Here is a 20,484-nt window from a genome sequence, read left to right as displayed (position 1 = left end):
CTAAGCCTAGGGAAAAAGAGATATTGTTTCCACTCTCTATCCTTTTGTCTTTGCCTCCTGTATATACCACTACTATGCAGTCTTTGTTTTACTCCTTTTCAATTATATTCGTGCAAAACAAATAACAAGGGTTAGTTTCATGTATTTTTTATAATCAACATAAAATAGGGTTGATGTCAACTACGCAATGATTTTCGATTATTTTCGTCTGAAATTCACACTTATATTGAAAAGGGCCCAAATACACTTTGCTGTTTAAAAGTGAACTTATTTCAGTTTGAATATTAACTTTAATATTAAAAAGACGATGTAGTATGAGTACCAAAAAAAAAGACAACTATCCGTCAATGACACAATGCATAAACAGTTAACAATTATAATTCAAAGTACGGCTCAACACACTGACCATTGGCTATCACCGAATATAGTGTGCATTACTTTAGCTTAAGTCTGTCATATTATAGAATAAATCGAATACAGTAAATCTTTCAAGTTACAGTTCATGTAACATGTTGAACCATGTTAGAAAAAACTCACCATAACGAAAGATTCATCTACCTTACCACCCCATTAATCGTCACTTCTGTGTTGACATAAATTATCATTGAAATGGTCATATATTAACTGTTTACAAATCTTTGATTTTTTTAAATACTTAAACTTTCATGCTGTATTTTGCAAAACTTTTAGGACTTTTGGTCCTCAATGCTCTTCAACTCCATACTTTATTTGACACTTATGAGTCTTTTGTAGAATAAACTTACTTCTGTTGCAAATACAAAATATTAATCCTCGAGTTTGATTACAGTTTTATTTCTTCTTTTTTTATCGATAACAATGTGGATTTTAATTTCACGAAATTAATGTTCAATAAGGACGTGTGAATATATTAAAAGAAATATTCACATATTATGAATATTTGACTTCGAGTGTTCCTGATAATTATAAAAACAAAAGAGAGCACTTCGGATGCATGAAATCTACTTGCGTTGGTTCTGTGTTTACAAACTTTATATGTTTGATAAAGTGTAAGCTGCTTTGAATGGTAAATATTTCGAACTTAATTAAACAACATCACCTGTATAGTTTGAACCTAAACAAGTCTCGACATTAAACGCTTCAAGAAATTCTAAGATTTGAAGATATTCATCATATATTTTATTATTGTCAATTCACTACTAGCAACTATGTATTTGATCGTTTTTTAACAGATTTTTCAGTTAAGTACAGAAATGTGAGTTCAAAGTAGGACACAGCAAGATCGAACATGACTCATCATTCCATTGATTATTGACATATTAATAACACAATGAATCGAAGCCAGAGAGCTCTATTACTGCAACTCTTCGTCCAAAAATAAAAATATATTGTGTCATATTGTAATTGGAATCGGAAATGCAGACCCTATCTTCAAGCACTTATAATGAAGCTTGGATTGAATACTTTTGTTGTTTTTTTTTCTCCATTTTATAACTTGTATAAAGGACTTACGAGGATTATGTAGTGTGCTTTTTATTTTGTTATGCTATTTCTTCAAATAGAAAACATTTTACAGTTATTTCTTAACAGAAATAATTTTGAAAATATGAAATATATCATAAGGGTCATATCTTATCAGTCGTCTCAATGATTTATGTTTATATAAAATCTGTCGGGAGTGTGAATCGATGTCGATACAGATTTTGTCATAAAATAAGTATCACGTGTATTCTTGAAAGAATGTAATTACGATTCTTAGTAATTTATATCAACACAATGCATGTGTTAATAATGTTCCTGTGATAATTTAGCTGTTCATTTGATTTTTACGACACAACTACTGTGGATTCATTTTGTTTTCGTGGGTACTAGTTTTCGTGGATTTAGGAAAACTTGCGCTTTCGTTTATATTAGATTCGTGGTTTTGCCAATCCTTTTATACAATTTTCAGTGGTGCGAGATTGTAGTATATTATTTCCTATCAGAATGCGGAATTGTGGGAATGAAAACGTGACTATTTATAATGTGATAGAAAAAAAAACGCAAAAGCGCGTCTTGAAGTCTCAGTGAAATGTTTCAGATGATACGCACCTTGAGTTGGTGTTTCTCAAACTGTTGTTATGCACTGATATTTTTGATTAGTTTGTCGATACCTCTTTCATAATAGTTTCAATGCCTAATTAGTAGCTTCTGTCTCGGTTTTATACAGGTGCTCCTCGATCGGAGGAAATAACTTCGAAAAGGAGACAACAAAGAACACTGATGACTTAAACATTTCTCATTGTTTCTATTTTTTAACATATTTTTTTTCGTGATATACGAGTCAATTTCTGTCTCTGTGTGGTACAAAAATGTACGAGCGCTCCATGAATAGACAATCTAAAACTATCTGATGATTTAATACATTTTTCAGTGGTGCGATATTATAGTATATTTTTTCCCGCGATTGGTGCGAATATATTTATCGGAGGATACCAAGACCTTGTTAACAAATATACTGTATCAACCTTACAAATAATACACGATGGTCTTAATTAGATTTGTCACAACTAAAAAATGACTAAGAAAAACTGACAAATATTAGAACACAAGTATAGATTCTAGGTACTGAAGTTGTTTGTCTTCTTAATTCCATCTTATAGTGATCTTTAATTTGTCTTTTTAAATAATTACTTTTTCTGTGTAGTCTATTTGTGGTAATATCCATTTGACGTGGTTCGATAATTATACATCCCGCTTTTGTGTTGTTGTGCTAAAGTAATTTTTATATTATTATCTTTCGTTTTTTCATTGTGTAATTTGTCTTTTCGTATTTCGTTGATATTATATGTGTTTGTTATTGTAGTGATTAAAATTTTAACACAATTACTGCTGTGGCTAATATTTTACAATTTTACCAATTATGTCTGTTTTTGTTTATTCATAGCTGTCAATAAAATGTTACTTTTAGCGATTATAAAGTAATTGAGATGGTTTGATTATTTTAAACCAGGTTCAATCCAATACTTTCAACATTATAAAATGTCTGTACCAAATTAGGGATGTGAAAGTTGTTATCAATTTGATTGAATAGTTTGAGCCTTTTTATTTTACCATTATGGTTAGCAATGTTCCGTTATGATTTTTCCGTCTAGTTCATTTTTGTTTTAATTTTACATTTTGCTCTCATTAAAAAAAAAGCATTAATTCAAAATGATATCAAACAAACTCATAGAGATCAATCTTTGTTATCTAAATTTATAATGATACACAACATTCACAAATACGGTTCACCAATATGTAGGAGGTTACCTGTACGTATTATAAATTTGAATATATGTGGCGACTAAATTTTAAACGGGATACAAAAAGTAACCAATAGAAACAACATTTATATTTTAAACGTTTAAAGTAATTATACAAATTAATTTTGTCATGTTTGACAATTATTATAATTGCGACAGATAGAAGAAAAACAAGTATGTCTTAAACATTCGTTTATGTTCTGGCTAATGAAAACCTTCCTTAATAACTGTGATATTGACGTTGTAGTAAAACAGGGTCAAGAGGTGCTGTCTTCGTCAAATTCCGAATCTGTATCTGGCAAAGGATCAGCTTTGATTGTCAGGTCAACATCGGCATATTGCGTACGATCATTCCTGAGAATAACGTGTCTTCGCTGATTCGACTTTTGGTTAAAATTAACTTCTATGTAATTTAACTCCTGTAAACATACCAATAAGTTAATATATCTAACAACATTATACTAGTCTTTTCATACAGAAGCAATGCAGCTTATAGAATTTATAAATACAAATAAAATAGCAACAGTGAATAATAACATAAAGGTTTCATAATTACAAACAGTTTGTACCATCGGCGGAGAAGGACAACAACTAATATAAATAATGAAATATCATAAGCTCAAAATGAATCTGTGCACCTATATACAAATGTAGATAATAATATAGATCTTTCTTGTTATGTACTGTCTTACTTTGTGTTTCATCAAAATATTATACAATGTTGATGTACTGATCCATTAAATGTATCTTATACTCCAATAACTTAATTGATACATTTTTATATTATTCTCTCAATTATCCAGTTTAGGAATATATAACATTATCTATATTTGTAAAATTATATCAGAAGTAACACTGAGTAAGTGATCCGTAGTGCTCTTCAGTGTTGTAAACTAATTTTAGTTGTTTTGAGCGTCATATATCAGTCTAAATAAATACAAAACACGCACATGGAGTACACAATTTTAATTATTGTATTTTTGATGAGTTTATTACACTAGAGCGCTACATTGACTGGATTATGAGTTTGTACCATACTAATAAATGGGTTAACTTTGTTATTTTTATTCAACATATTAAAACAAAATGAATGCAATATACAGGTCATTTGAGTAGCTAAATTTTACGTTGCACGATGGATAACTAAAAAAACTCACACTATTCCCTTTCATTCTGGATATTCCATCAGTATTACTTGATTGGTTGTGAAATACAGGTCTTGGAGTCGGAATCAACTGGCCAATGTGTGTTGTGACTGAAAGTACACAAAAATGCATAAAACGTCTGGTGCAACTCCCCATTCATGACATTTATATTATATTATGTATATTTGGTATAATCAGAACATACAATTTATTGTGATTGATATACAAAAATTGCACGGAGAGGTAAACAATTTTTTTTCAAAATAATCAAAAACCTATAATGCTTAGCAGACAAAAGGCGATGACACGACAAACAAGTCTATGAAACATCAGATAGACAATCAACCTATAGAAACATAAACCTTATCAAAGAGAGACGTTTGATAAATTGAAAAATGAAAGAAAACGCAGTTATTTCTATATCCTGTTCGTACCTTCTTATTTTGATGAAATTGTTTCTTTAAATTAAGAATGGGTAATGTCAGGTATAAAACACTGCCAGGTCATTATCAACTGCAGAAAATTAAAAACACAGAGACGACACCAAATGAAATACAGCAGATCATAATATTGTGAAAAAACATAAAAGACGAAAGTAATTATTAACATATAAAAACAGTAAGAATTGAGCAACAAGAACCCCATCATGGTTGTGTCTGATCTCTGGTTACCTTAAGACGTAAGTGAAGCATGTGTCGTTAGTGACTGACACAACTTTATGTGATGTATAGAATGATCGGTAAATATAGCTATATCAAATTACATAGAATTAAATATATGAAGTACTCATATAGCATGTAACGCACTAATTCCAAAACTAGACCTACCTTCTTTTTGGTTGACGTCACCGTACACATCATTAACAAAAGCGCCTTCTACGTCGTTATGTCTTTGTGGAATACTTGCATCATAATCATTTTCTGTCAAAGTATACATTTAACAAAAAATATAACATTATCGTATTCATCACTTATAGGCAAGTGTATATGCAGTAAATCCATACTACATGTATATCTCCATCCTCTTCGAAAATTGTAGATATATTTAAAGTAAATATTTGGGCCAACATTATAAATAAACCTGATTCATTGTTTCAAACTGTTTTTTTCTTTCTTAATTCACAGCAACACAATTCTTATACAAGAAGTAATTGTAACAGGATGCTGTTACGAAGTCTCCCAAACAAAACTCCCATGACTCGCCATTTATATGGTCCCATGTTCATTTGATTTGATTTTTTGTCCAATAGAAGAATATATATGGCTTATGGGTGGGGATCTCCACCATTTACAAGTATTCAAACAGGAGGGGTGGTGGTGACTCCCAGGGACTTTACCTACATTTCATTTGATTGGTTTTATTGTCCCATACAAGAATATATGGGGTTTAGAGGTGGGGATCTGGACCATTTCCAAGATAATAGCACATTCTCAAATTGAACGGGGTGGGGGGCAACCCCAAGGAACTTCCATTTAATTTCATTTGATTAGTTGTATTGTCCCATACAAGAAAAGATATGGTTTAGGGGTGGGGATGTTGACCGTTTACAAGTTTTCAAACAAGAGGGGGTGGGGTGAGCCCCTAGGGACATCACTTTTATTTCATTTCATTTGTTTTATTGTCCCCTACAAGAATATATATGATTTAGGGGTGGGGATCTGGACCGTTTACAAGGTAATAGCACATTCTCAAATTGAACGTGGTGGGGATGACCCCCGGGGACTTCCCTTTAATTTCATTTGATTTGTTTTATTGTCCCATTGAAGAATATATATGGTTTAGGGGTGGGGATCTGGACCGTTTACAAGATAATAGTACATTCTCAAATTGAACGGGGTGGGGGTGACCCCCAGGAACTTCCATTTAATTTCATTTGATTAGTTTTATTGTCCCCTACAAGAATAGATATGGTTAAGGGGTGGGGATGTTGACCCTTTACAAGTTTTCAAACAAGAGGGGGTGGGGTGAGCCCCTAGGGACATCACTTTTATTTTATTTCATTTCATTTGTTTTATTGTCCCCTACAAGAATATATATGGTTTAGGGGTGGGGATCTGGACCGTTTACAAGATAATAGCACATTCTCAAATTGAACGGGATGGGGATGACCCCCGGGGACTTCCCTTTTATTTCATTTGATTTGTTTAATCGTCCCCTTCAAGAATATATATGGTTTAGGGGTGGGGATCTGGACCGTTTACAAGATAAAAGCACATTCTCAAATTGAAGGTTGTGGGGATGACCCCCCAGGGACTCCCCCTATATTTCATGTGATTTGTTTTATTGTCCTATAATCATTTCTGAAGACTGCATGTATCTATCACTTACATTTTTCAAGTTATATTCATTTGAAAATTTTAGAAAATAAATCCCATAGGGTTCTATAGTAAACCCCTCCCTCCTTTCTACTCCCAAAAATACCCTTTAACAGACCCCAATGCACAAACGAAAGATTGATGGCTCACCTAGACATGTTAGTCTAACATATTGTAAAATCCTAAGTAAATCTGACAAGCCGTTTAGGAGAGCCGCTGCGGACAAGTTCATTTTTAAAGTGGCGGAAGAAGAGGAAGAAGAGGAAGAAGAGGAAGAATAATTTAAAATAATAAGAACTGACCAAAAACAATAAGTCTCCAAACTTTGTTTGGGAGACTTAATTATATTTTAAAAAGGAGTGATTTTATGAATTACAATTAACCCTGTTTATGAACTATACAGCCATTTAAGAACTCAGAGGCGTTTTCAATGATATTACATGTACTCAGTGTAAAAGCGATGACCGAATCAAATTTCGTATGAAACACAAAACGCTCATTGAAATCAAAAACATCAATACAAACACGGGCATAGATATCAAGTGTTGATATTTTATTCTTTAACACGGTGATACGATGCCATATAAACATAAGCACCAAAAAGAAGACAGTAAACCATGTGAAAAGAAAAGTCCTTCATTTTGTCGTTAATGTTTGTCACGAGTTTCTTTTCCAAAACAGAAATATATACATGTAAACATAGGGAAGTTCTTGCTATTAAAATTTAATTTATTCAAGTAAGTATCTGTCGGTAAATTTTGGCATTATATTCAGAAAATTCTTGAATAATTCAACAACAAAAATATTATACCTTTTCTTTTTCTGTTTTTTAAAACTGTTCTACGTTTAGTATTTTCGGGTATTTTCCCTTTACATATAACTTACAACTAGTACTATTAAGTAAAGGTGTTGTATAGGGCATGACGATGACGTATTTGTGCCTACATTTGTGCCTTTGGTCTTTTTATTATCGAATTAGCAGTAAATCAAAGTAAATAATTTGAAGGTAATTGCTCTGTACCAACCATCCATGATGGCATCATTATCAGTCACGTTTGCAAAATCTGTATCAAACCCTTCACCTGCATGATATGATGACAAACATATATAGTTGGCGTTTCTAGGTTATGTGTTTTATCTGATTTGGCGGTTAAATCATTCGGCACGACAGTCACCACGATCGATCACGTTAATTTTTTAAATACTACTTATTATCTACGATTTTGTATTATGCATTAAGAGACTGGTTCGCTTTACATAAGTGTTTGTGTTCATTGAACTATCTATATATTTATATGATGACATTATAAAGATGTTAAGTAATCTGTATATGAATTATATTTAATTAAATGGTAATTAAACCAACCATCGGCTCTATTGTGTGGTTTTGCACTTTACTATTTCTTGTTATAATTATTATGAGAATAATATGAGGATCTGATATATTGGTATTAACGAAAGAAGAAAAATGTGTTTTTGTTATATTGGGTATTTCAATATAAAAATAAGTTATATTACTCATACAATATAATCCATAGATCTATTGAAACTATGTTACTATCCCGGGGTGGTGCTGGTATGGAACATCAACGCACATCCAATCTACTTATTCATATTTAAATACTTACCATTCGGTGGTACAGTACTGTCGTCTTTACACCTGCATAGAAAAAGAAATAAGGATCAGAATAAGTACGAGAACAAATTTAAAGAACCTGAATAAAACAAAAATATAAAAACCAGCACATTTAAAACCAGGTGCTCCGCAGGGCGCAGCTTTATACGACCGCAGAGGTCGAACCCTGAACAGTTGGGGCAAGTATGGACAAAACATTCAAGCGTGATACAGCTCTGAATTTGGATTGTGATAAAATTTTTGACATTACATGGTTTTTTTTTACACAAAACAAATGTCAAGATTTTACAAATCAATTAAAGATTTCTTCAAACTTTTTAAATCTAAAATTAAATAGTTGACACAGCATAGGTTTCTGACACAGAATGAATGTGGTCTAATGAACTTAAAAAGTTTTTTTTGCCTTTGAGCAATTCACTATGCTGTTGAATATTAATCCTCTCAAAAAAATGTTTGAAGAAATTTTCTTTTTATTTGTGAAATCTGAAATGAGAAAAATTCAAACCCCCCCCCCTTTTTTCACATCCCCGTTTCCCTTTTTCCAAAACTGATATCAATTCAAATTTCTAATGGAGTTTGCAACAATAACTACTCTTTTAAATACATCATAAAATATTAAAATGTAAAATAAAGTGCTTGTTATCACTGAATGGTAAAGATTGGTTGGTAGTAAAAGTGAATATACATTGTTTATTGTATAAAACAATAAAAAAAACTTCATCAGCAACATTTTATATTGGCAAATTTCCAATGAAGTTATTTACATAAAGTTATTGGCAAATAAAAATAGAAAATGACATCATAGTCATGTCTGGCAAATGTCCAACATACATTATCTAAAAACATTTTAGATAAGATAAGGAAAAAAGGCTTCATCAGCAACATTTCATATTGGCAAATTTCCAATGAAGTTATTTACATAAAGTTATTGGCAAATAAAAATAGAAAATGACATCATAGTCATGTCTGGCAAATTTCCCATATATCTTATCAACTACTATTCTATACAAAGAAAGATAACTCCAATTGAAAATTAATTGCTATTGCACAATATTGTGCAATTAGATATTTCTTCCTATTGTGCAATACTGTGCAATTGAAAATTTCTTGCTATTGCACAATACTTGATATGGAATCCTGATTTGGACCAACTTGAAAACTGGGCCCATAATCAAAAATCAAAGTACATATTTAGATAAAGCATATCAAATAAGCCCAAGAATTTGATTTTTGTTAAAATCAAACTTAGTTTAATTTTGGACCCTTTGGACCTTAATGTAGACCAATTTGAAAACTGGACCAAAAATTAAGAATCTACATACACAGTTAGATTTGGCATATCAAAGAACCCATTTATTCAATTTTTGATGAAATCAAACAAAGTTTAATTTTGGACCCCCATTTGGACCAACTTGAAAACTAGGCCAATAATTAAAAATCTAAGTACATTTTTAAATTCAGCATATCAAAGAACCCCAAGGATTCAATTTTTGTTAAAATCAAACTAAGTTTAATTTTGGACCCTATGGACCTTAATGTAGACCAATTTGAAAACGGGACCAAAAATTAAGAATCTACATACATAGTTAGATTCGGCATATCAAAGAACCCCAATTATTCAATTTTTGATGAAATCACACAAAGTTCAATTTTGGACCCTTTGGGCCCCTTATTCCTAAACTATTAGAACTCCCAAAATCAAACCCAACCTTCCTTTTATGGTCATAAACCTTGTTTTTAAATTTCATAGATTTCTATTTACTTATACTAAAGTTATGGTGCAAAAACCAAAAATAATGCTTATTTGGGCCCCTTTTTGGCCCCTAATTCATAAACCGTTGTGACCTCAACTCCAAAAATCAATCCCAACCTTCCTTTTGTGGTCATAAACCTTGTGTTAAAATTTCATCAATTTCTATTTACTTATACTAAAGTTATTGTGCGTAAACCAAGAATAATGCTTATTTTGGCCCTTTTTTGGCCCTTAATTCCTAAACTGTTGGAACCAAAACTCCCAAAATCAATCCCAACCTTCCTTTTGTGGTCATAAACCTTGTGTCAAAATTTCATAGATTTCTATTTACTTAAACTAAAGTTATAGTGCGAAAACCAAGAAAATGCTTATTTGGGCCCCTTTTTGGCCCCTAATTCATAAACTGTTGTGACCTCAACTCCAAAAATCAATCCCAACCTTTCTTTTGTGGTCATAAACCTTGTGTTAAAATTTCATCAATTTCTATTTACTTATACTAAAGTTATTGTGCGTAAACCAAGAATAATGCTTATTTTGGCCCTTTTTTGGCCCTTAATTCCTAAACTGTTGGAACCAAAACTCCCAAAATCAATCCCAACCTTCCTTTTGTGGTCATAAACCTTGTGTCAAAATTTCATAGATTTCTATTCACTTAAACTAAAGTTATAGTGCGAAAACCAAGAAAATGCTTATTATTGCCCTTTTTGGCCCCTAATTCCTAAAATGTTGGGACCAAAACTCCCAAAATCAATCCCAACCTTCCTTTTGTGGTCAAAAACCTTGTGTTAAAATTTCATTGATTTCTATTCACTTTTACTAAAGTTAGAGTGCGAAAACTAAAAGTATTCGGACGTCGACGACGACGACGACGACGACGCAGACGCCAACGTGATAGCAATATACGACGAAAAAATTTTCAAATTTTGCGGTCGTATAAAAAAGCACACTTTCAAAAGAAACCAATTAGATGCAAATGTTTTTAGATGCACACATCCCTCTCAGAAGCATGAAACCTTCCAATTAACTTAAATGATAGATATAATTATACAAAATGATAAACAATGTTTTTTTTCTAGCAGACGACTACAGTGTCAATATTACAAACCGTTATTTTGGAAACTTTTCACATTTTTAGGAATATTATTATGTTAAATTACCGTGTTGTCTTCACCAAATATTTCATATGCTTATATTCAAACACTCATGAATTGAATTCATAATTCGATATACGACCATTTATGATTTTTACCTTTTTGAATGCAACGCTGTATCAACATTGTTACTTTGGGTGAGTAAAAAGTCGGATACATCATACTTTCCCCGAGCATCTGAGATCCATGTAAATTTAGTTTGGCTCGTGTTGCTCGGTTCAAGGTTGTATGCGATTTTTAGTTGATGTATAGACTGATAATTGTTTTTTTGTAATTTTTTTTTTTTTTTGCTTTCAATTTGTCTCTTATTGTTATCCACTGATTTAGGATTTTCCGTAGATGTATTCTCTTTTTTACTAATTGTTACCGTATCTGTAGATATTTTCAATCATATTGTATGTAAATGACTAATATTGAATATTTTAAAGGTTTCGTCAAGTATAATTATATTGAAAAATGTTATTTACATGAGTACAGGTTCTGAATAAGAGAAATCATATTAACAAAAAAGAACAGGGAGAAAAGAGAGCTCCGAAAATTGAAACAGTTCTGACAGCAGAATATTATTTTTGTTGTATATAAGACTGTATTCTCATGCAAAAAATGACATACAGTATCAAATACATGAATGCACACAAATGAATGTGTTGTTACCTCATTCAGACAAAGTGGACGAGAAACATTAGTATACACACGATAAAATAATTATTTTAATATACTAAACAAGTAATGCTGGTGATAGAATTTTGTAGAAATAATACTTAAAGATCTTTATTCTTAGTACTACATTTGATGTATTATATTTTTTTTGTCAGTACATAATAATGTTATTTCCATTAACTTGCCAAACGCAAAACTTGAGTACTGTTAATAGATAGTTATATAAATGTACCTTTTAGTCATAAGTTTACCTGGAATAAACATTTTGATTTGTTACATGTAGGTGAATTTTCGGGCAATGAAGTATTTTATCAGTCTATATATCCGTGAAATGGGTCCCTTAACTCAAAGAACAATGTTGCATTGTAGAAATTTTGTGACCTCATAATGATTACAGTAACATTGATTGGTGCCACGGCACTCGACAATGACAAACGTTTGAACGTAAAACATATAAATGCTTTTTGAAATGTAATAATTGACTTACTGATTTATAAAGAAAATACTGTTTTAAACATGACAAAAGTACTTTTGCAGACATATTTCAAATATCTTTGATGTTTGCTTTTAAAAATATTTCTTCGTGATTATTGCAATGTAATTTTTCGTAATATCAATACAGTTATGGCACATTGCTTTAATTTTCTGTCAACGCAATGTAAATTCTTACACTCATAAATACACAATACACATATTTCGTTTGCAAAAGACTCGTCAATGATGCTCTTGAGAAAATTGCTAGAAGGCCAAGAACGTAGACATACACTGAGGCCCAAATTTCATGATAATTTTTACAGCTAAAATATGCTATTCCTATACATGCTATAATATAAAATCCTTAGTTTATGGAAGAATTCAAAGTTTTGTAAACAATTAATTTATGATTATTCATCATGTTCATGTCACACAGAAGAGAAAAAACTTATCAAACATATAAACGTTAATTGTTGAAATGTATCTTAACATACGGATTTACTTTGGATCAAACTTAATGAAAACAAGTCTGATAGTCTTTCAAATAATAAAAATTACACATAATTTGCAATTACGTACCATAAGCAAATTTCAGACCTAAGACTGCAGCCAAAACACCAAATATGGATAGCGTTAAGAGTGAAACCAGCAGTGGTTTACTTCCGACGTTTCTTTGATACTGTATTGTGTGCTCTAAAACAATCATATGGACTGGGATAAACACGATACAGTAATAGAACAATAACTGCTATATATATGAATATCACATAGGAATAGAAATCAAATAACGTTTCAGATGTATACCGGTTGTATATATTTGTTTACAAATTTTAAATTCTTAAACAAAATATATTTTCCAGAAAAAAACTATTTCCGAAAACAAAAGCACGAAACAAAAATATATTCTACTACAAATTACAAACTATGAAAACAAACTCAATCAATATCTTTCATTATTGATAATTGATGGACGACATGATTTTTTTCTTAAGAAATTATTTTGTTGCGAATATGATTATACCATGTAGATATTTGGTTATGAGTTATATGGAAATATTACTCGTTTGTAATAATCACCATTATCTATATCGGCAAATCTGTTTGCAATCAGATAGTCATTTGAAATTATCTTGATGATATAAACTTCGTAAACATAACATTACAAATCAAACACACCACGGGGTAATATAAAGCAAAGATATTTCAAATACACAAAAAACAACCAAATGTATTATATAGATAAATACAAAAAGCACATTTTAAGATATAAAATAGTCGAGAGGTAGCAACGGGACATTCAAAACGGTGGTTCAAATTGTGATTAAAAATGATTAAAGGTGCACTCACTAGTACATAAACTTACCGGTAGTCTTTAATTGTATAGTGTAATTGCACCATCCTCTGTCATTTTGCAACACAACGGTTATGTTGCTAAAATCTAATCTATCTTGTATATACATCAGAAGTTTTATTTCATACCCATTCACAATAACAGCCTTGTCGTGATAATAGTCCACAACCGTCGTTTTATGGACTGATTTCATTAGATTACTGTTATTAAATTCAAAAGCTGGCTTGTTGTCTATAAGTAAGACGGTATTGGCGGCGGGGTTGGCTATGAAATAAACCTTCAGTTCAGTCGTTTGGTTTAGATAGACGTAGAGTTCTTCAGTGTTGTTGGATACAAAATGTGGAACAGCTGTGAAAAATGGATGTAAAGTACTATGCAATTGTTACGCTTATATCAGCGAGCAATATATTTGTATAAAAATAAATAATATGAGAATATGTATTTCTGAGATTAAATCTAAGAATAAGTATAGAAGAATAACAAGTGTGCATTTAACTTTAATCCTCACTATAGCCGGGGGAATATGCGATTACAATGATATATGTATATGTGTGTACGTGTTGATTAATTTTGTTACCAATATTTGCATTTCAAGAATTTTAAGTTCGCATCATTTTGTATGATATGACTTTTGTCTAACAGTATACTTGTATTTACGTTATTTTTCATCAAACTTTTTTTTTCTTTCATTATTTTCCAATAAAATGAATACAAATCCACATGAAATATGAAAAATTCGGAATTTATATTGTTATGTATGTTCAGTAGGTTTCAGTTTCACGAAGATTTAAATCAATACAATGATAGTAAACATCATTAAAGATATAAATAGAAATGGCTGATAAAAACCACGCGTAAGTTTTTCTGCAAAAACAGCGATTGGTGTCCTACACATTTTTTAATCGATTAATTCACGTGTACCTGTCAGACTGTAGTATCTACCAATGAACATATAAACTACAGATGTATTGAGATATGTAAGTCAAATTACAATAAAAAAAGGAAAATCATCAACACGGTTACCTGATATGGATAAATTATATACAGCACATTGCGAGTACGTCTTGCGTCTTGTTCCAACACTATTTGCATTATATACTCTGCAAACATATACGCCATTGCTTTGCATTGAATTACTTCTAATTGTTAGTAAAGGTTTCTGCGAAAGGAAACGTATATGATGATCGGCATCTGTCCTGTGTTCCCATTCGTAAGTATAATTGTCTGGGACACCACCTGATGCTATGCAAGAAAGGTTCAGAGTTTCATCTAAAGGGTTTAACTCTTCCACTATTGACACATTTGGTTTTCCTATACAAAAAACAACCGAAATAACACTTTTGTAAATAAACAACTCACAATGATACGTACTGATTAACGGCCTTGTCAACATGGTCAAGTCGAGTTTTGTTATTTTCGGTAAAAAAAAACCCTATGTTTTAATCTATATCATACGATGTTATCTTCTTGTTCAATTGTTAATGAAACTAGCAACTCAGTAAGATATTCCATCTACATAACAACTGTCAACTTATAATTTGGAAATAATGCTTTAATGCAGTTTTGTTTTGGTAAAGTTCTAAATTTCATCTATACAAACGTTGATCAACATAATTGTGTTTAACTTACTTTTATTATTAAATTTTGGAGCATGTAATTTACAGTCATGAAAGTGTAGCTTAATAACTTTTGATAAAGTATGCAAACATCTGAGTAATCGATTATTAATCGATTGCACAAAATACTTTCCTGTAATCGCTTATTAATCGATTGCACAAAATACCTTCATGTAATCGATTACTAATCAGTAATCGTGCCCATCCCTGATTTATTCCTAGATTATTTTGTACTAACAATTACTTAAATAGATAACATTAGTCAATTAAACCAATTTTCGACGTAAAACAATCTTTCATGAAGTGTTAGTTTTTATAATTTGTGATATGCCACCCATTTTACATTTGTAGTTACCATATCTCTAAATATAGCTGATATACAAAGCTACCTTGCACTTTTGGTCTCAGGTGGAGAGTTGGCTCATTGCATACCAACGGTGTTCATTTATTCAAATGCATACAAATGATATACTAGTTGTGATGCAAATAAATTATAACTGTAATAATCTGTAAACCTGAATAGTTATTTGGCATTATTACTTTCGAGTTAAATCCTAATATTAATAAATATGTCTCCAAAAGGGTTAATAGAAATAACAATATTGCACTATATTATTAATTCGAATATTTTAATATTTCTGTGTGTGTTACAGTTTAACGTTGCGTCGTTTGTTTTCTCTTATTTTTGAGTGTAAATTGACATTGCGGTACTTGTCTATCCCAAATTCATGTATTTGGTTTTGATGTTATATTTGTTATTTTCGCGGGATTTTGTCTGATGCTTGGTCCGTTTCTGTGTGTGTGTTAGTTACATTGTAGTGTTGTGTCGTTGTCCTCCTCTTATTTATGCGATTCCGTCAGTTTTAGTTTGTTACCCCGATTTTGTTTTTTGTCCATGGATTTATGAGTTTGAACAGCGGTATACTACTGTTGCCTTTATTTAACTAATTTGATTCGTTCAGGGATAGACTGCTTTGTCCCAGGTTATATTGTTATGCCCCACCTACGAAAGTAGAGGGGCATTATGTTTTCTGGTCTGTGCGTCCGTTCGTCCGTTCGTTCGTCCGTCCGTCTGTACCGCTTCAGGTTAAAGTTTTTGGTCAAGGTAGTTTTGATAAAGTAGAAGTCCAATCAACTTGAAACTTAGTATACATGTTCCCTTTGATAAGATCATTCTAATGTTAATGCCAAATTAGAGAATTTATTCCAATTTCACTGTCCACTAAACATAGAAAATGATAGTGAGAGTGGGGCATCCGTGTACTGTGGACACATTCTTGTTTTAATTGTTTTACATATTGTACTCATATTATCTCATAGATCAAATTTATTCGTAAAGTTTATGTTTATTTATTTTTCTTTTTGATCGAATTAAGCCAATTTAGCCGTAATGTTAGACTGATGTTTGAGGTTAGGGTGATGGTTGACGCCCGTTAAAAGTTTACTCCCACTGCATTTGATTGCAAAAGTTATAAGTCAGGAACTTGTTGTTTAGTGGTTTTTATTTGAAATTGTGGTTCATCAGTGTTTTACGTTTCTAGTTTCTTTGTAACGATTAGGAGTTCGTGTTGTTTATTCTTTAGTTTTCTATGTTGTGTAATATGTTTAATGTGTACTATTGTTTGTCTGTTTGTCGTTTTAATTTTTAGCACTGGCGTTGTCAGTTTATTTTAGATTTATGAGTTTGACTTTCCCTTTGGTATCTTTCGTCCCACTTTTAAACCGTTTGTTTTCCTTTATGAGTTATGTACACTAGTCTTATTGGTGCTCTTTATAGCTTTCTGCTAGACGAGAGCCAAAGCTTCGTGTTGAAGCCTATACTTTGGCCTAATATGGTTTACTGTTTACACATTGTGACTAGTATAAAAGGTGTTTTATCGGCACTTATTTCACATCTTCTTAAAATATTTATTATAAACATATTTTTATGATATATAGGAACATAACTCTTGAACGGTGAGGGTAACGTTACCCAAATTCAATCTTGATGTGAGTTTTGACTTAAATGGTAATAAGCAGTGTGTATAATGGTCGTCAAACGTAGTTGGGGCAAAATAAATTAAGTTTGCGTAACTGTCAATTTGCAATTTTTGCCATTACTAAAGGTACATGACGCTAGGGCGTTGATAGTGACGCCGATCTGTTATAAGTTTGGAGGTAACAAGCATTGTGTATTAGTTTTATTTATTTTGTAGAAGCGAATTACAGTTAGAGAACATACATCAATTTTGAACCTACGTATGTACAAACGGACAACGCTAAAACGTAATCATGTATGAACAGGTTTGTATGATACTTACGTAACATAGTAATGTTGAATGAGTCATCTCCTCCACGCAGGGATATACACTGATATATGCCTACACTGTCTACTGCAAACTTAAGAATCTTCAATATGTTTTCCTTTGTGTTCTTTTCGTGAAGTACTTGGACGTTCTTTATATTACTTTCAGTACTACCAGATGCATATATCATTAATTCTGGTGGTCCACGCCAAATGAGATCATCTATTGAAATTTTCATTGGACAAAGAAGGTCTACCGCATCTCCTTCTTGTACATAAATGTCCATCATCGAGGTACCTGATTTATCCGAAATTCACAGTGGTAAGAACAAAACGATAATTAATCAAAATGTGTGATACATAATTGCATAATATCGTCATGTCATAGATTTTTTTCAAAATAAGATGAAAATACGTAAATTTGAAGAGAACACGTTTTTAAAGTTCATATATGAATCTTCAAATATTTAAAGGGGCTATGTAAACGATATTACCGAAACCTATGCACGTTTGACACACTTGCCGGGATATGGAAGTTCTACGAAATTGAAATATGAACACTCATCAAACGAATAATGAAACGAGTAGTAACGTTGTCATGTTGAGCGCATTGATAGGACATTTGAGCGAAAACAATAGGACGTTTGAGCGCCAAAGTAGAACCCATTTGAGCGGCAGAATTTTAACCCATTTTAGCGAAAAATAAAATAGTCAAAGCCCATTTTAGCGAAATCTGTTTAACCCTTTATAGTAAATAAATAATATATAATAAATTTTAAAAAGTTTAATAGACTCAAGACAGCAAAACACAAAACAATATAAAACTTTTCAATTAAAATACAGCACTAAAAGCCTAAAAGGTGAAATCAAATGTTAAAGTCTGTTCTAGCCTGGAATTTATAAGCTAAAGAACGTACGTAATTGGCTCTAGAAATAAATCCTTTTTTACAAATTTGGTTGGGTTACTTGGCCAACCGTGCATTAAACATTTTTACATTCTTTTAATTGTCATAAAATAAAATTCACATAGTAGATACACGTTTTGGACTTTATAAAGACGTCTTTAACCATTAAACTTATTGTGTTATAGCAAACTATATATCTGTTGTTTTATTTATGAACCCGATTATGAAATTGATAATAAAAAGGAGAGATTAAGGTTAAATGCCAATGATACAATAACTAAAATTATATATTGCATCATACAGGAGTCAACAAAAGTTGTATGTTTTAGCACAACTAACACGCAATCTCGAACTTAATACAATTATATTCACAATATTCCTCCAAACAATTTTCATGACGATGAAATGGAAAGGCATTTTTACAGTTAAACTCTGACAGTCAAAACCGTTCAGGTAAAACACAAAACTAAAATGTACAAGTCCCCATCAAAATCCGAATTTCGTCAATATCGTGAGTACATTAATTGCGACTCGCTTATTTAACTCATTATATGCTCTTAGACTAGCAAAGAAACATTACAAGTCCTGACCACTAGTTACTTTTTTGTGGCCACGATTGAGTTATCTATTTGTGGACATGAATAACTTATATGTGGCCACGAATTACTAAGTCATTGCAACGAGTTACTTATTCATGTCCATGAATAAATTAAACGTGACTTCCACTTACTTATCTGTGTTTTTCTAGGGTATAGAATAAACCCAAATTAGCTTTTATAAAAAGTAGTTGTGATATAATTTCCAATTCGACAACTTCTCACCAAATGATTAATTATATAATATAAATTAGAATTTACTAACATATAAGCAATATACAAAGCTTGAACTCACGATCTGAAGTTTCTTAATCAACACAATCATAGTGGTTTATATTGTGTCATTGTTTGTCATTTTATATACTTTTACATACTCATGCCAAACTATGACAAAATCATCTTGGTTACTATATACTCCTCGATATGACGACGATATTACTTGTAGATAAGGTTAATAACAGACTGGAATATTTGTAAATAATACATTATTTTATTCAACTTTTGATACGTTGCTTAACGTCCACTGGCAAAATCATACATATTGCGTTGAATTGTAATACATGTAATGAGTACAACGGGAAATTTGGTTAAATATATTGAAATTTAGTTTTTGAGTTTACATGCACATTTTCTTACCTTGAACAAAGATCGTAACTTCAAAAAAGGTTAACAGTGTAATCATGAACATACTGATAACTGTATAAATATCATAATAAGGAAATACATTCCATCATACGGATACACATTATGATCATATGACTTGGGTAAACCTTATTTTGTTTTGACATCATCAATGATACATCACCTAGTACACTTAAAAAGAGCTACACAATTATATTTCAACTTTACTGAGGTCATATGCAATAACAAACCACACTGAAATGTACCTTAACAAGTAATAGCTTTTATAAAATGCTTGACGTATTTTAGCTGCTTATATTAAGATCGGTGATTTGTGGGTATATGTTTTTTATTGAAATCTTGCACTCCGTACACTATAAATTCATAGTGTTGTTTTTTCTCCAGGGTTTTTCATTTTCATAAGAAGGGACCCACTGCCTGCCTAAGAGGGGGCTCGCTCCAGTCATGCTTCAGTGATTCCCTACATGATCAATCAAAGTTTTCCTAAGAAAGTAGGGGGCTGGCCCCTGAAAAAAATCTAAATCTGCCGTTCAAATATGAGAATATTACATCTTATATGCTTAGAAGTAATGAAAATCTCATCTGGCTTTTTTCCTAAAAAAGCAATTAGTTTTTATGGTACAGGTTAAGTGCTATTATTACTAATTTCCAGATGTAGTATTACTGTAAGAAGATGTTTTGTGGTAATGAATT

At 31.4% G+C, this 20,484-nt stretch overlaps 1 protein-coding gene across 3 annotated transcripts; it reads right to left on the bottom strand.

Moving 5' to 3' along the window:
* Nucleotides 1-2,435: 2,435 nt before the first annotated feature.
* Nucleotides 2,436-19,898, bottom strand: LOC143074964 (uncharacterized). 3 transcript variants are annotated; one of them, XM_076250168.1, is made up of 10 exons: nt 19,786-19,898; nt 17,665-17,946; nt 14,772-15,059; nt 13,761-14,096; nt 12,977-13,090; nt 12,156-12,174; nt 8,352-8,383; nt 5,236-5,328; nt 4,421-4,518; nt 2,436-3,682 (listed from the first exon to the last, which is right to left on the bottom strand). In XM_076250168.1, exons 1-10 carry the CDS (start codon nt 19,835-19,837, stop codon nt 3,521-3,523), a joined length of 1,476 nt encoding a protein of 491 aa, XP_076106283.1. In that variant the 5' UTR covers nt 19,838-19,898; the 3' UTR covers nt 2,436-3,520. The 3 variants fall into 3 exon arrangements, 2 of the variants coding, with proteins under 2 accessions (XP_076106283.1, XP_076106284.1); XR_012978198.1 differs by lacking the exon at nt 12,156-12,174; XM_076250169.1 differs by lacking the exon at nt 5,236-5,328.
* Nucleotides 19,899-20,484: the final 586 nt, after the last annotated feature.

This window comes from Mytilus galloprovincialis, chromosome 5 (genome assembly GCF_965363235.1).
Source record: "Mytilus galloprovincialis chromosome 5, xbMytGall1.hap1.1, whole genome shotgun sequence".
NCBI classification, from domain to species: domain Eukaryota; kingdom Metazoa; phylum Mollusca; class Bivalvia; order Mytilida; family Mytilidae; genus Mytilus; species Mytilus galloprovincialis.
The sequence above is the reverse complement of the archived record's forward strand: the minus strand, read 5'-3'. Positions and strand labels throughout refer to the sequence as shown.

Coding starts and splice junctions, on each gene's coding strand:
- LOC143074964 (XM_076250168.1), bottom strand. CDS start 19,837: ATGTTCATGATTACACTGTTAACCTTTTTTGAAGTTACGATCTTTGTT. Junction 14,097..14,771: donor ATATAATTTATCCATATCAG/GTAACCGTGTTG, acceptor CATTTTTCACAG/CTGTTCCACATTTTGTATCC. Junction 5,329..8,351: donor CAGTACTGTACCACCGAATG/GTAAGTATTTAA, acceptor ATACTTTGACAG/AAAATGATTATGATGCAAGT.